General features: G+C 38.5%; 1 protein-coding gene across 1 annotated transcript in view; it reads left to right on the top strand.

Moving 5' to 3' along the window:
* Positions 1-15530, top strand: part of ZCCHC7 (zinc finger CCHC-type containing 7) — a 129610-nt gene extending 114080 nt beyond the window's left edge. Inside the window, exons 7-9 of the mRNA XM_063457269.1 lie at positions 9444-9536; positions 11079-11196; positions 14841-15530. Coding sequence (XP_063313339.1) covers positions 9444-9536; positions 11079-11196; positions 14841-15280 — 651 coding nt within the window. The 3' untranslated portion in view covers positions 15281-15530. The remainder of the gene's footprint in view (positions 1-9443; positions 9537-11078; positions 11197-14840) is intronic.
* The last annotated feature ends 2841 nt before the right edge of the window (positions 15531-18371 follow it).

Genomic DNA, 18371 nt, shown 5'->3' with positions numbered 1-18371 from the left:
AGGCTGGGAACCCTGGAGGACGCCTCTGCGGCACGAGACGCACACATCACTGCAATGCAGGCAGAGATCACCGCCTTACAGCGCAAAACCGAAGACTATGACCGGCGGTTCACCGCTGCCGAAGAAGAGCGCAGAGCCACAAATATAAAGGTACGGGGGCTACCGGAAGATATACCAGCGGAGGAGCTGCCGCATTATGTCCGCAGACTCCTGACAGAGATACGCCAAAACAATCCAAGGCTATTCCCATCGAGTCTGTGTTCAGGGTCCCGAAACCGGCTAAAGCCCCGGCCACCGCCACTCGTGACCTTATAGTCCGCTTCATCCACCGTAAAGATAAGGCAGCACTCCAAGCAGCGCTTAAAAACAGACCCCAGGTCAATTTCGAAGGCCACTCTTTAACCTTCTTTGCTGACCTGACAGGCGGCACTCTAGCATGGCGGGGATCGTTGAAACCCTTCACTGCCCTCCTCAGGCAAAAGGACATTAAATATAGATGGCGCCTTGATAGATCGCTCATAGTCCTGAAGGGCGAAGACAAATTTGTGGTCCACTCACTTCAAAACGCAAGAGACTTGCAGCACACCCTGGGAATACCCCGAGAGGCCACACCTGGACCGACACCCCGGGAGAACCCGACCCAGCCACTCAGATGGGACCCAGAGCGCACCAAGACATTTGTGCCACGAAGATCTAGACAGGCTCCCTCTGAGGAAACCGGAGCTTGAGAGGGCTCAGGAGACTCTTCCCACGCAACCCACATTAACCGGGACTGAATGCCACTCAGCTACGGCAACGTGGCAATGTGCTTAGCTGAGAGTCGCCCCTGCCTCCCAGTTGAACTTATTCATGACTTTTTTCCTTTCTTTTGTTTTGATTGCTTTCTAGATGACTCTCTTATTGTTTTTAATGTTAAATTCATTGCGGTTATACCTGCTACTCTTCAATTGTTAGTACATTACAGCTTAAGTAAGTGAGAGTACATATAGGCACCCCCCTGACCTTAAGACACGCTCATATATGCGTTAAAACCTAAGGGGCTCCTTCCCCCCCTCCCCTCCCCGGCCTTGGGTAGCCGCAGGGGAGTGAGCGAAGATGCAGCGATTGGTACATCCTACCCCACTACTGCAGTCAGAGACGCATCCAAACATACCAAGATCACTCTGCTAAATAAAAGCTCGAGAAATAGCCCGACCTACCGTATAGTAACACCTAGTGTCTTCTGCTGCACCCGCCAGCCATCACACAAAATATCTTGCCACTCGCATTCACCACATAGGCATAAGTAAGTGACACACACGCTACAGTTACAGACTGAGGCTACACTGCAGCAAAGACTAGCATACAACATAGGATGTTCCCACTTTTCAACTACGCTACTGCCTTACTATCGCTTATGACCGCTTAATTAAAAAAAAAAAATGTGCTCATGTTCTTACCTTGCCCCATTGAAATGATTGTATTGTATACTAATATAGCGAATGGGATGCCTTTGGGGCACCACTCGCATACTTGTTCAGCATAAAAGCACGAAAAATAAAGAATTAAAAAAAATAAATAAATAAATAAATAAATAAAAGATTATGTTAACCGTAATCTATATTGGCCCTTTTTTACGGTCTGCACCTCTTATCAATGTGTGTGTTGAAGATCCTATTCCAAAATTATTTTTATTTATTAAATATTTTACCAGGAAAGATACATTGAGATTTCTCTCATTTTGAAGCATTGATGCTTCTTTTTTTTATTTTTTTTTTTAACATTGTATTGGAGATGTTACTCCAGGTATGCATTTTTAAATTTGTTGTTGAGTGCTCCGGAATACATGACTGCAGTACGAATAATATATAAGTTAAGTAGTATGGTGTTGAGAATATATGACTCAACATTTCCATACTCCACTAGTTGTTGTAGAGTGAAGATTCTGGTTGGGTTGGGATTGAGTAGAAATTCACTGGGGTGTGCAAGTATGTTTAGGCCTGTCTTTAAATGTAGATCTTGAATTTTATATAATATAAAGGACTTCAAATTTAAATTCCTATGCTGCTCACCAGGACTTCAGTTACTCACCACTGCAAGTCATATACACACCAAAGGCAAGTTTCTAAAAGCTAGAGACCGTATCTTCGGAAGGATATTGATACTCTAGAAAGAGTTCAGAGAAGGGCTACTAAGCTGGTGCATGGATTGCAGGATAAAACTTACCAGGAAAGGTTAAAGGATCTTAACATGTATAGCTTGGAGGAAAGACGAGACAGGGGGGATATGATAGAAACATTTAAATACATAAAGGGAATCAACACAGTCAAGGAGGAGACTATATTTAAAAGAAGAAAAACTACCACAAAAGAGGACATAGTCTTAAATTAGAGGGGCAAAGGTTTAAAAATATCAGGAAGTATTACTTTACTGAGAGGGTAGTGGATGCATGGATGGCCATCCAGCTGAAGTGGTAGAGGTTAACACAGTGAGGGAGTTTTTAAGCATGCATGGGATAGGCATAAGGCTATCCTAGACTTAAGATAAGGCCATGGACTAATTAAAAGTATTTCGAAATATTGGGCAGACTAGATGGGCCGAATGGTTCTCATCTGCTGTCACATTCTATGTTTCTATGAGCTAAATTTTCACTCACCAATCGCTAGCGAGTGGACATTTTGAGCCATGTAAAAAAATTTTTTTTGTGTGTGTGTGTGTGTGTGTGTGTGTGTGTGTGTGTGTGTGTGTGTGTGTGTGTGTGTGTGTGTGTGTGTGTGTGTGTGTGTGTGTGTGTGTGTGTGTGTGTGTGTGTGTGTGTGTGTGTGTGTGTTCGATCCAAATGCTTTGCTCTGCCTTCTCCTGATCAAATAGTTCTTTGTAATTGCAATGCTCCCCTGTCGACTGGGATTGGTGCTGGTCTTTGCCAGCTGCCTAGTGCCTATCACTGTATTATTGTCCAGGACTGCATGCTGAAGCTGCAGCATGGAAGGAGATCCCCGCCCCTCAAGCTGGAGTCACACATTAGAATATGCTCTATACTATTTGAGTTGGGATATCCCTCTGCTGTCAGCAGCCTAGTTTAGCGGTAGGGAAGGGCTGCTGTTTAAGAGTTAAATATAGTGTAGGGTTTCAGATAGAGTAGGTACATGGTTAGATTTTGTGTAAGCATAGAATTAGGTATAGGGTTAATCTAGGACAGGCATAGGCGTCAACCTTTGGCATTCCAGATGTTTTAGACTACACCTCCCATGATGCTTTGCCAGCATTACTGGTGTAAGAGCATTATGGGGGATGTAGTCCACAACATCTAGAGTGCCGAAGGTTGACTACCCCTGGTCTAAGACAAGGATAGGCAGTCTGCAGCACTACAGTGGACTACATGTTCCATGATGCTTTGCCATCTGGAGTGCCTGTTAACAAACAAAAATTTAGGTTGTAGACTTATTATTTATTATTTATATAGCGCCATCAGACTCCATAGCGCTGTACAATGGGGAGTTTCTCTGTGATAAATATTTTACGTATTATGGTGCAAGTCATTGCAAAAGTTGCTGCAGACATCAGTAACTAATGTGAATAGAATATGCAATGTTTTACACTGCTGTTAGCTGAAACATTTCTTATAACCTATTGCCATATGAGGCATTTAACAATCCGGACGGATACAGGAATCTTTTTTTTTTTTTTTTTTTCTTTTTCTTTAGTTGCCCTTTATGTGTAACAATTGTTATAAACAAAATTATTTTTTTCCATTTTCTGCCCATTTCTAACATTTTACCTTTTTACTCCACTATAACTATTGGTTTGTGCTCTACAAAGTAATGTTAAGTGTCAGTAGCAAGCCAGTCTCCAACCTCATGCTGATGATGCAACGCAGCAGCTGTCCATGAGTGGTTATCTGGCTTTGCACCTCTTCCTGGATTGTGTGAAGTAGAGAGAAACTCCAAGGAATCCATCTATAAAGTGAAATTTGAGGCAAAAAGGTGATTCTTTTTTTAACTCGTTTGCATATGCCACCCATAATCCCTTGCAGTAGTAACAGCACGTCAAATGTGAAATTTCTGTGGGAAAATAAAGTCTTAGGTTTGACTGGTGTGTCCAGATCTGTGTTTAACAATGTATATACATACATACACACACATACACTTAAAGAGAAACCCTCAACTCCCGGTGGAACACATTTACTTTGACTCAGATGGTGGACTATTGAACCAATTGTACTATTAAACAATCTACTAACAGCTGGCACTTCACCCTACCATAAGCTTCTATTTAATGCACGTGTCCGAAAATGTTTTCTTGCTGCAAAAAGTGAACTCAGAGGCTAAAAACAAATTCTGTTTTGACTCAGAAGTTGGACAATTGATCCTGTCCTTAAAAGAACACCGTAGCATTAGGAATACAAGACTATATTGCTATAGTTTCCCTGTGCACTAAGGTTATTGTCTGCCCCATTTAAGACTTACTCGTTCAAGTGCCGAGGTCCCTTGGTGCTGACTCTGCCTCCTCCATTGTCGGCAATTGGGGGGAAACTGCATGTGCGTCAAGTGCATCAGGCCTTCCACATAGGAAAGCATTGATGCATTGAATGATCTTCTTATGTGGGTTTTGAAGACAAACTCTGTGCCACGGCGGTTGTTGAAATTCGTTGGCTGACCACTTACAGTGACTGACATCCTGGGCAACAAAGTTGTATAGAATTGACATAAGCCAGCCTGGTTGGCTGATGTCACCCCTGTGACAGTGCCATGTGTTTGGAGTAACCCTTTAATAACTCCACATGTATCAATGAATATATCCTTTATCTCTGATAAATTATATGTTCATTGGCTATGGGAGGAATTTCTATTAATGCTACTTTGTCAGGTTTAAACTTAGCAACTTGCTGCAGTCCCTATTTTTCCTCAAATTCCTCTTTCCCTTTTCTATTCTAGTGTCAGTCTTGTCCAAGCTCCCCATGTTGTTGGTGTATCTGAGTGTATAACAAGAGATACTCAATAATACAGCAATAATACAGTGATAAGTCTTTAAACTACAATAAATGTGTTTAGGAATTAGACTGTACATTGTTCTTGTTCTAAATTACATTTTAGTTGTATAATGTATGTTACTAGTAAGTCACCTAAAATGTCTTGGAACAGCCTGTCCCTGGCCACACCCCTAAATGTTAAGTGTTTGTCCCTTTTAACCCCTTAAAGGCACACTAAAGTCACCAAAAACAACTTTGTTAATTTAGCATTTTTAGTTTACAGATTATGCACCTGCAATCTCATTGCTCAATTCTCTGCCATTTAGGAGCTAAATTACTTTGTTTATACAACCCTAGTCACACCTCCCTGCATGTAACTTGCAAAGTATTCCTAAGCACTTCCTGTAAAGAGAAGCCATGCTGTTCATCTGGGGCCACTGTGGCTCCAACTGATAGAGGGGACCCCAAAGTATCAAAATGCAGGGCTGAGGGCTATATGCCATCACTAGGCATTAGAGCCTGCATCGCATAAGGTCATAGACCTAAGAGATATTCCAAACAAGATCTATGCTACACAGTAAAAATTACCCAAAGGTGTGATGCAACCTCTACCTCGCACAGCTTAATGCCTGCTGCAGCTAGGTGTAAAGGGAAATGAACAAGTTAACAACTGCAAACTGCCAATCCATTTATTCATCATACAGGTACGTTAAGAGTTACTCCAAGTACCACGACAATTCAACTGATTTGAAGTAGTCATGGTGCCTGGAGTCTGTATGGGGTCTGCTTCCGGAGGTGTAAGTTCACCACCAGCCACATCATTAGACAGCCTGGAACGAGTTGTGAGTGGCCAATGTGAATCCTGTGCAAATATGACGTCTGATGCCAGCAAACACAGCATGCTGGTGCCAGAGAGCCAATGGTGGCATGCCACTCCCGTGCTCCCCATGACCTCCCCTTCCTGTGAGGAGTGATGTTACCTGTGGAGGATCAAAGTGCGTTTTATTTATTTATTGGAGGGAGGGGGCAGCAAAGGTTTCTCTTACCAAAACTAGTGTTTTGTTGGTGGTAGTTTTCAGTAAATATGTGTAAATGGTAAGTAGCGGGTCACCCACTGTATCGCCTGCTGACTGATAAAGACTTGCGTTTGACATTCCTGCACCTGCTCTTACTCACAGGTTTTGCTGTTGCTGCAGTAAGCTCTCCCAAGACACGAACATTATCAAATCTCAATGCTCCTTTAAAATTCATTGGCAGTGCAGAGAATATCCCATCAATACCTGTTATCAGTTTTCTAGTTTACATCTCGAACATCTGAACTACAACTCACAGAAACCTTTGCTGTGACTGATAACAATACTGCATGTTAGGAGAAATAAGCAGAAAGAGTAGTGGTCCTATTACTTTAAAAGAAATGTGTTAGTTTTTTTTCGATTGTTTTACCCAGTGATGCATCACCATGGTGTTCATTGCATGCAACAGCACATGCACACTTTATCACAGAAGTGCACACTTCTATTTTGACATCTTCTCTAGGACAGCAAGATTGCAGGAAGTAGACGTTGATAGATATTTTGATTTGCAAATTTTTATTTTTATTTTTTTGGGGCTATTTATCTCCTAGATTTAACAAAAGATTTTTAAAAACCTTATTTTATCTTCTCATGGGGCTTAAAAACCACAGTTCAGTTCACTTCATATCCTTTTCCCTCAAGGAAATTATGTTACAAAGACTACTGTAACTTAGACAACATTTATGGTACTAAAAGCAAAACAGACTTTAGTAAATGATTTATTTATTTTATTTGTGAAATCAAAACTCTATAGAGACACCTAATGCACTGGGCATTGAATTTTTTTTCTGGATACCATATTAATGAATATTACTTACGTAGATATCATCGGAAATCATGTACTGCTTTTAATATTAACCACTGTAAGTTTCGATCTTAAATTCATGCATTTAAAAAAAAAAAAAAAAAAATTGAGTAATATAGCCGACTGGCTTGACGGCACTCTCTGCAGACTGCAGTCAGTTCAGATAAGGGCCAATTCAAGGTCATCGGAGTAGCTGTCCACCGCATCCATTTGCATGTGATATTAGCAGGAGGCAAACCTCACTGAGACAGTCTGCTGGTCTGATCTCTCCTGGTCTTTGTCATGCTGATTCCTAGTAGTGAAGACCAGTTTCCCAGATAATGATTAAGTGTTTTAATGGCATTCATTCGTTCCTTACTAACTACTCAAGCAGAAAAAAGGGTTATGTAAAATGACATTTAAGAAAAAATGATTTGTAATCTTTGCATCAGCAGCACTTTGAGGAGACATTAGGACTTAAATCCTTGGCGTGGTAGGCTTTATCTTGTGATATTTACCGAGTTTACTGGAGCATGAAAGGCTTTCAGTGAGAAAAGCAGCTGGGATAGCCTTCTTATAGGTAATGCTGTCTACTAGGTTATTACCTCCTATATTATGATAGTGAAGTAATCTTCAAGATATCACCCAACAAAATATACATTATTTAAATGTATCAAACAAAAGAGAGATCTGAAGAGCTCTATGCATTATTTTTGATGTATTGGCTGAGCAGCGTTTTATATTTATTTATTTTAAAAGGCACGGCATGCACAATGAAGCTTTACATGGTCGCTTCAATATGATATGGAGGTCCACCGATTTTTGTCATGAGAGTAGTATATAAAAATGAAAATCAGACAACTACTTAAAGCATGTATAATCTACTGCAGATAGCGTGTTTAAAACATAACATTTAAAAATGTGCCGATATTCTTATGCCACAAATGTACAACTACTGTGTCTATATCTTTTGAATATGCTGTTGTGGCATTGACAAATGTTTTGTTACTCCCTGCACAAAGAAAAATAAAGAATAAAATGAAAATCAGACAATGTATACTCATGTATACTTCTCTATATCCTAAAGTAGCTTGATGTTTCAGAGCACACGTCTCTAATACGTGACTGAGAAGGAACTACTTCACATGGCTGTGTCTCATTTAGAAATACATATTCGGGGGGGGGGGTGACCTTATTTGTGCATGTAATAACATGCAAATTGTCTGGTTTTTTTTTCCTCTCACTGTGGGACATCAGCCCTGAATCAAATACAGCCCACTGGGTTGAGGATTTAGAAACTTAACCTTTCTTATGTTGCTCATTTGTAGGATTTAAAGCCAAAATACAGATCAATATCAGCGTGCAACAGAAGCAGTCTTGTGCAAGAGTACAAGAATTAATCTAGGGCAGGAGATCCCTTGCAGAACTATAACTCCCATGATGCTTTGCATGCCTTTAGAATGGCAAGGCATCATGGTATCTGTAGTTTTAAAACCTCTGGGGATCTACCTTTTTGGGCAACCCTGATCTAGGGTATGTTCTTGAAATCTAGACATCCAAAAAGTGTCAGGGTGCACTGCATTGGTTTCTACTTTTCTCCGTCTGGCACTGAATAGTACAATATTCTAGGTTGGTGTTTGGTTAGGGCAGTAGTTTTTCATTGAGTCTCGTTTTGGTTGGAACAGGAACTTCACATTTTGCCAGACTCACTGTAAATGTTTTATTGTTGTTGTGCTGCCATCCCCAAACAGTGGAAAGATCTTTGACTAGAATAATCCTGTTTATATTTGTATTGTGGTAGATTAGGTCACAAGGCTACTTTTTTAGTTAAAGAATGAGTTATCAAGCTAATGACAAGTACACAATGGTTGGTTGAAAAGAATATTAAGAACCACTGACCCGTGGGTTTGAGAGATGGATATAGGCTAGATACTCGGTTTGGGTTAGGATTCTTAGATCAATGCGCTTGAAGCAGTTTAAGGTTAGGGAGGGGTACACCATGGTAGTGCTAAAACCAGACCCGAAGACCCAAACCTACACTTTAATACACGTATTAACTAGGAGAAGAGGTTTTTGGTTGTAGTGTTTTTTTTTGTTTTTTTTTAAATTAAAAAAATTCTGAAATTCTTTTCTTTGTCAGTTAATCGTTTAAACTATTTTCACATCAACTACACTCAATAACACGTAATAACACAGTCAAAACCAGATTTTGATACTATTGCAGATATATTAAACAGAAAAACTGAATGACCAGCTTGACATTCAAAGTATTCATGCCCTTAACCTTTTTGAGTATGATACCAAAAGACCTGTGCGTTGGGTTTGAGTCGTTTCTGCAATTCATCTCTGCAGATCCCCTCAAACTCTGTTAGGTTAGATGGGGACTGTCAGGGACAGTCATCTTTATATCTCCACAGAGATGATCAATTGAGTATTGTTAATGCCTGCCATCTCTTTTTTGTAAAATAATTTTTGCCTCCAGAGTTCATGTGAAGTAACTTCATGATCTCCTTGAAAGAACAACATGTGTATTTATTCTTATGACTCTTTTTAAGATGTGCCAAATAGGAGTATATGTTGTTTGGTCTGAATATCAATATTTTCCATACTAATCCTCCATTGCGTGTTTTTATTTCAGGTTAAACCAGGACCCATCAGGAAGTCGAAATCTGGGCAAGCCAAAAAAAATGTGTACTGTAGCAACTGTGCAAGGAAAGGCCATTGTATTTATGTGAGTTCTAGTAAAATAAATGTTTTTATAGAACTAATCAACTGTGCGCTTCATTGTGAAATATTGCAAATGGTTCTTGTACTTTTAATAATTTTTCTCCGGCATGCAATGCAAAAGTCTCTTCCTTTGTACAGCATATTTCCAGTACAAGAAAATTTGTGTTTTGCAAGTTTGTGTAATTGTTTAATTGCACCTTGAGATAGAATGATAATCCACATTGCTCTGCAACACTGTTATCTGTATTATTGTACTATGTAACTCCCTATAAGCCCCAACATTCAGGGTGTTATTGGAGACAATGGGGGGCACATTAGCCTGATAAGGTATAACCGCTATTTGCTGTCAAACTGACATAATGCTCTACTCCTGAATGGAATAGCTCACTAAATAAACAGCATCTTTGTATAGGACTGATAGTGCCTACTGTAAAGCGTGATGCCAATGTGTGGACCAAATGGGACAGGCCAGTGACGCAAACACTGACAGAGACAGGCCCATACAAAGAATAGGCAAGCCAGCCAGGCGAGAACGTACTGCCAGGCGTGCAGGCTGGTCCCATTAAAGGCAGACAGTGCAGAGAGCACTGTTGCAGCTGTCTATGCATGGCTTAGTGTGTCGCAAGTGTCTGTAATGATGCACTCATTAAGCGTTATAAGAATTGCTGCAAGCCAGGCTATATTAAAGCAATCAAAACAATGAAACAAAAATTATGGCTGTAGCTCACAAAAGAAGGGTGTAATAAAATAGGACGATAGTGCATTTCACAGAGTGTAATCAATCACAGTTTATCCGTGATAGAGAATCCAACATTAAAAAAAAACAAAGAAATTAAATTGTATTCATTAGATGGCAGTAGTAAACTTCAGTATTTTTTTGTAATAAATCTAAAATAAATAAAATACAGCAAAAGTGAAACAAAGCATTTTGTAAAAATATTTTTTTACTGTCATCTACTTTTTTATTTAATGTTAAACAGGTACTCTAAGCACCAAAACCAGTAGAGCGTAACAGTGTTAACTCAAGACAGCCACTAGAGGGGCTTCCTGGTGTGGGGTCCTGCAATCTTTGCAGTACCATCTGTTTTCGTCTTCACACTCTACACGAAGACACTGACTTCTCCCCATTGAGATGCATTGAGTCAATGCATCTCTATGAGGAGTTGCTGATGAGAGCAGTTGATTGTTGCACATGCATATTAGGCCCCCAATGATATATATATGGAAATAGCAGTGAGAGTTACTAAAGGTAAATAAATCTGCTTATTTTTCTATTACTCTAAGTAGTAATACAGACATATAAATGCCTTTGTAACGAATATTTGTTTTTCTTTAAGTCGGCAATGTACTAGTATGTCCATGTGGTGCTGTATAATGTTTGTAAGCAACCGCTGACCTGAAGCCCTAGTTCTACATTAAAAATCCCTATGCAGTAAATCTTGCAAACAGAAATCAGCAGTTCTTTTTATTTACTTATGGAAATGTTAAACTAAACTTGAAATGATTGTTTCCTATTTGAGTGCTAAAATATATATTTATTCCCTAGGAGTGCACAGAAAAGCTTATGTATAACGGAAGCTTTCCGTCATGTCAGCTTGTATTCACCTATGATGGGGATCGGGATATCTGGAAAAGAAACGAGAGGGCAAAACTCAAGATTAAAGGTACTATAAATATTTTTGTTGCTTCTGTGCAGACAAGGTGTTTTTTTGCAAAAGTATACAAGTTCCCATTTCTAATAGTGACACAAGCATACACCCTGTCAGCCACAGATGTAATGGTTATATCACCTGGGGTTCCTTCGTGCCCTCCCACAATAAGCAGCCAAAGGCGGCTTGAGAACTTACCTGAGTCTTGCTAGGTGCTTGTTGCTTTCTCTGGTCATGTTAAGTTCACAATGCTATGCTGGCTCATTGTCTGAGAGCACCAGCTGATCGTCCTATTAGTGGCAGAGCTCTTGAGCAAATAAGGCAGTGATTGGCACCAAGCTGGACCCAGAAAAGTTTTCTAACTATTACTAATTGTTTTGACCACTGTGGGAGGCCACCAGGGCATGTCTGTCACCGTTACATGTATCAAACTAGCGCCATTGTCAAACGTAAATAACTGGCCACTCACATAAACACACAGACATATATAAGTTGCCAGTCACTCAGATATATGTCAGGTGCCGATCCAGAGCTCAATCTCTTTAGGGATATATTCAGATGAGATTATGGTTAACAGTAGTAAAATGCGCAGTTTTGCGTACTGTAGTAACTTCCTACACTCTGAATCTTAAGTGCCAAAATAATGTGGAAACAGGCAGACTTTTATTGTGGAGCTCTATAACACACTCCTATGCATTGCACATTAGTGTGGAGCTCTGATAAACCTTTATATATATTTTACATTCCTGTTGAGTTCTTTAAAACGCTTATAAAAATCAGCAAAACTAGAGACGCTTAAGAAGGTAGTGGAGGACTGTGCTCTTGTCTAATCTTCTCTTCCTACTTCTCTGGAATTACTAGGGGCCAACATGAGGCAGTTTGAGTGATAGAGGAGGTTCAAATAAGGGGGATTGACCTGACTGACACTGTCTAGGACTTAGGCACTTTTCATACAACACCCATGAAGGTGTTGAGGGAGATGGCAAGTATAGTTGTCTGTAGAGGACAGAAACCAAGTCCACGAGTCTGCTGAACAAGTATGGAGTGTTAACTTGATCTCCAATAGCGGCCCTGCGTCTACCCTCCTCCACTATAGTGCGGTATGTTGGTATCCTATCTCAAAAGGCACTGTACGTTAGTAGCACTTTGGAGTAATACCACAGTCCTCCACTATCCTCTTAAGCCTCTCTAGTTTTGCTGATTGATGGTCTCAGAGAATTTCCCCCACTCCTTACAAATATCTACAGTACAGACTATATACTACCATTAAGTTGATTTTATTTTCCTCTTTTTCGTGAGATCAAGAAGTCTGTACTTTAGTTTAAGATATAAAAAAGGAATACTGAGATATTTATCCCAGCAATAGATACCCCTATCTCTGCTAGTAGGCAGAAATATTACTCTATTTTAGTTATTTTCATTGTTGGCATGATATAAATAAAGCTTTGTAATTTTAGAACAAATAACCAAGTATATCTGCTTTGATACTAGATTGTATCCAATTTTACTACATTTGACTGTAGTTAAGTCTAGCTCAATGCTGCAACATTGTTTCTCCATATACCAACTTGGAGAGGTCTATTCAATGTCTCCAAGGTTCCTTTTTGCATATTACACCAATTTACTAACATACCCAAGCTTATTAACTATTTTGCATCTCCTTTGTCAACCCTTCTTCATCTACACCACATGTCAAGTATCCCATTTTTTCGTCTCGTGCTAAGTATCCCCTTCTCACAACACATCACATCCCAACACTAACTTATTAACCCTCCCTTTACCAATTGTATCCCTATTGTATTTCCTTACCAACTGATGAGTTCCCTCTGCTGCCAATTAACCCCATTCCTTCCCCAAACTAGATCCTCATATTGAGCTGCAATTAACCCTTTGCTGTAAACCATGAACCACTAATTTCTGTGCAATTAACACCTTCCTTTCCCAAGCTCCACACATTCCTCCAGTTAACCCCTTACTCCTAATCCCTGCCCTGCAATTAACCCTTCATTGCAAAACTAGAACTATTCGGTTTCCTGTAATTTCTCCAAATCAAACTGCACGTTCAACTGGCAATAAGCCACATAATAGCTCACAAGTGACATACCTGTAAATGTTCTCTCCATTCCATTTGCCACAGACCCACTCCCACAGAGCACATTTACAGATTGACATACTCATGCAAACGCTACACTCAGAGACAAACATTTACAAATTTATTCTCTCATACAGACAAACATATTGTAATGTATGTAGTAGAATCGCTGTGGCTTGTCTAGTCTGTCTAACTGGTAGCTTGGAGAAGACTCATTTCCTGGTTTGCCCTGAGAGAGAGAGAGAGAGAGAGAGAGAGAGAGAGATATATATATATATATATATATATATATATGTGTGTGTATGTATATGTATGTATGTTCATGCAAGATGTGTACAAGTGAGTACATAGATATACAGACATTCATACATACACATACTTATCAATGTAATTATTTTCTATCTCTGTGCCCCTGTAGCTTGCAAGACAGTCTGTTATATAAGTGTGGGATTGGGCTAGGTAGCTAAGACATGATTTCCACTATTTGCACTCCTGAGCACTTTATTCAGTCACTGAACCAGAAAAATGTGACATCATCTCTTCCTCAAACAAGTTATTTGAGAACAGATAAATATTTTTCTCTTCTGATCTGCACCATTGGCATATGCAGACCCACAGTAATTACTCCCTCGCAGTCCAACAGTCACTAATCAGTCAGAGCTCAGCATCCAGGATTGCCAGCATGCACCCTGACTAGCTGAGAGTTGGTACTGCAATGGAGCATTTACTGTGATCTGCACCCAAACGCTTCCCTACTAGACCACTAGATATTTTAACCCCCTCTCTGCATAAAGCTATGCAACCTGACTCTCACAAACACATTACACATGCTTTTCACGCAGCCAGCAAACCTCACTTACACACACATTACACACAGCCAGAAAAAAACTCATACACACATTATTTACCTGTAAAGTAGATTGGACTATCGCTTTAGTTCCGTGGTCGAATATATTTTTTTTTTTGTTCGCTATGACTATATTAGATATTTTGGTATGTTTCTTTTTTTAGATAGATAAATACGAAATTAGGAAATACCCTCCTAGTTTAAAAGGGGCAACTGCACATTGAAATCTATAACCTTGTAGAGGAGATATGGAAAATATGGTGTCAATGTGTTTTATTTACACCCAACGTCCAAAAGTGATTTTTACTTGCTTCTTAGTGTTGCCTCCTAATATTCCTTTGTTCATCAGGTTTAAGAGTGATCAAGGACATTTATTTCATAATAATTTGTATTATTGTATGTCTGCTTGTTAGAGCAATGGTAAAATTACACTGCCTTAGAACTTGTAATACAGGGAAACCAGGTTCAAATCCAGTCAGACTAAGTTACCAGTAAGTGTCTTTGGCAAGATCTATACACCCACCTCAAATCCTCATATATTGTAAGCAGCCTGCACCCTCAAATATCCATTTTCTATCGGAAAATGCTGCAGAATATATTGCTGCTCTATAATTGCTAATAATTATCATTTTGAATGACAATATATATATATATATTATATTCACTTTTAATTCACTTTATTTAATTTTTTTTTTTTTTTTTATATTTACGCTTATGTAGACCTTCAAGATGCTGACCTCTTGCCGTATGAGGTATCAGTACCTGACAAAGATCTGGATATGTCACCATCTAAAAAAAAAAAAAAACACCTGAAAGAATTCAAACACCTGCATGGAAAAGAGAAGCCACATACTTCAAAGAAAAATGCGTATTTAGAGAAAATCACAGAGAAAAAGCTTAAGAAAAGGTGCAGCTTCTTAAAAAGTCAGGCTTTAGGTGAGGACTTTCCCAGAGGAGGTTCAGCAAAGTCATCAAAGCAAAAAAAACACAAAGTATCGAAACATTCTGACAACAATTTGTTCGGAAAATCTGCTGGTGAGCGGTTTAAAAAACAAAAAAGGAACAGGCGCAAACATAAGGGAGAAAAATATACTGCTGTGGATGAGAGTTTACTTATAATTAAACAGAGGAAAAAGAAGTCTAAAAAGAACAATAACTAGGAACAACACAGCAACAATACATACATCCAAACCAAGTTTATTATATTTGGTATGCTTTTTTTTGTTTTTGTTTTTTTGGAGGGAGTGGGGGTGTGTGCCAACAACCACTTAGAAAATAATTATTCTGAAACACAGGTGAAGTTCAGGAATAATATGAAAGTGATCAACACAGTTTGGTTCATATGATCCTCCTTTTAATTTATCTTTATGGGAGCCTCAAAATAAATGAAGATACGTTCAGGGGTTTTGTTATCACGTGGTCTTATTTTATGCATATTTAGTTCCAAAGAGTGAATGCATTTTTTCTAGTAATTCTAGTTTACCTAGTTCCTGAAATATTTTATTTGTTTTATGCTTTTATTTTTTTTTTTTTTATATATAATTATTTCACTGTTTAACACATTGCTAGAGGAATTCCTGCCGAAGTATAAACCCGTTCTTTATCAATTTCTTTGTAGGACTGGTGAGTACCTTAATTACCATTATTCAGGGTCCTAGCATAACTACTAATATGTTCTTCCCGATTGTAAGGGAGCAAAAACTTGCATAGCATACTGGGCCAAAGAACATGACATTTGATGAAACGACGTACATTTGATTTTGGAAAAGTTGAAGATGGCCTTCTGAACTGAAGAGTCAAGTGTTTACATATTTTTTTCCAACTGCTCAGTATTTAGACGGAGAAAGAATGAGAGGTTCCTGTTTTCTTTCAGTATTGTCAAGCTTTGAGAAGGCACTGATCGAGGGAGGCTTTGCTGGTGATAAGCATGCTGATAAAGATCTCCTTCAATTCTCTATAGCTCAATGGCTCTATAGTGTTTCATCCAAAAATGACACTCCAATACAGTTTTATGGTCCTGGGCCTATCCCCTACATTTCTGCACAAAAGGGTCCATGGAGGTTGTAGTTTACTTATCAGCTTTAATTGTAAAAACATAACAGAGGAAGTACAACTTCCAAAAAATCCTCCTGTGCGGCCTCCGACACTTGTTGTTAGTGTGTGCAGAAATTATACCCACATTTTTTAATTTTTATTAACCCCTTAAGGACGGCGGGCGTGCTATGCTGTCTTTGGGGACCCGGCTCTTAACGCCAGGGGGCGGCATAATACGCCCCCGCCGTCCTTTCTACTTACCTGGTCGCCGGCGATCGCGATGTGGGGAATCACCTGGCAGCCCAGGGAGTCCCCCTCCTTCCTTTCCGGCCGTCCTGGGCCATGTGATCGGGAGGACCGTCCATGTCAGTGCCAGCAGGGGGAGTGTATTTTAAAATTAATATATATATATATATATATATATATAGATAGATAGATAGATATATAGATATATATAGATATATATAGATATAGATATAGATATATATAGATATATATAGATATAGATATATATATATATAGATATATATATATAGATAGATAGAGATATATATCGATATCAAATATATATTTGATATATATAGATATCAAAATACACGTAGAACAATATATATATATATATATATATATCTTTATACATAAGTATATATGTATATATCATTATATATATATATATATATATATATATATATATATATATATATATATATGCATAAATAGAAATAAGTTGTAAAAAATGTTATATATAATAATTCTACGTATATATTTATGTAATAATTTTACATAATAACGTCATTTTATTAATTACAATTTGCGGGACCTGCCTCACAACATTTCATTTTCTAGCACTATATTGAACCCTGTAACTTTCCAAGACACCATAAAACCTGTACATGGGGTGTACTGTTTTACTCGGAAGACTGTGCTGAACACAAATATTAGTGTTTCAAAACAGTAAAATGTATTAAAACGATGATATAGTCAGTGAAAGTGAGATCTTTAGCCTTTTTCACACACAAATGGCACTTACACGGACGATATAATTGTTGTGATACATTATATTTGTCTTCAGCGAAGTCTCCCGAGTATATCAGTACCCCTAATGTACAGGTTTAATGGTGTTTTCAAAAGTTACAGAGTCAAATATAAGGCTTGCGTTTCATTTTTTTCACATTGAAATTCGCCAGGTTGGTTATGTTGCCTTTGAGACCCTATGGTAGCCCAAGAATGAAAATTACCCCTATGATGGCATACCATTTGCAATAGTAGACAACCCAAGGTATTGCAAACGGGGTATGTCCAGTCTTTTTTAGTAGCCACTTAGTCACAAACACTGGCCAAAATTGGCATTTTTTGCATTTTTCACACACAAACAAATACTAACGCTAACTTTGGCCAGTGTTTGTGACCAAATGGCTACTAGAAAAGACTGGACATACCCCATTTGCAAACCTTGGGTTCTCTACTATTGCAAATGGTATGCCATTATGGGTGTAAATTTTATTCCTGGGCTACTATACAGTCTCCAAGGCAACGTAACCAATCTGGCGAAATTAAACTTCAAATGTAACGTGCTGTATTTGACCCTGTAACTTCCCAAAACACCATAAAACCTGTACATAGGGGGTACTGTTTTACACGTGAGACTTTGCTGAATACAAATATGTGTATTGTATTGCAGTAAAAGCAAACAGTATTATGACATTGACAGTTAAAATGTCACGTAGAACTAAAAAAATAAAATCTTATATTCTCCCATTTTTTTCGTATTAAATTATGTTTCAGAGCTAAATATTTGATGTTAAACGAAACCCTGTTTCCCCTGAATAAAATGATATATAATAAGAGGGGGGGTGCATTTAATATGAAAGAGGGAAATTACGGTTGGACAGACATATAGCGCAAATGCCAGGTTTTGTTTACATTTTGTTTTGTTCACAACATGTACATTTGGCTCAGTCCTTAAGGGGTTAAATATTAGATAAATATAAACAAAGAGGCATATGTTATACTATTATGTTATTGTTATTACAACAACAAAAATCAAACATTGCTACTGTAGAGAGCAACTGGAATCCTTGGAAATTTTAAGATAAGATGAAAAGGAGAAGATGGGAGAAATTAAAGATATAGAATAAAGGTAGTGAAATCCTAATGCAAATGACATCATTTGAAGGAACATATAGCATGAAGCCCCCAGATCCAGGTTTACCTAGA

This window comes from Pelobates fuscus, chromosome 5 (genome assembly GCF_036172605.1).
Source record: "Pelobates fuscus isolate aPelFus1 chromosome 5, aPelFus1.pri, whole genome shotgun sequence".
In the NCBI taxonomy this organism is placed as follows: Eukaryota; Metazoa; Chordata; class Amphibia; order Anura; family Pelobatidae; genus Pelobates; species Pelobates fuscus.
The sequence above is the reverse complement of the archived record's forward strand: the minus strand, read 5'-3'. Positions and strand labels throughout refer to the sequence as shown.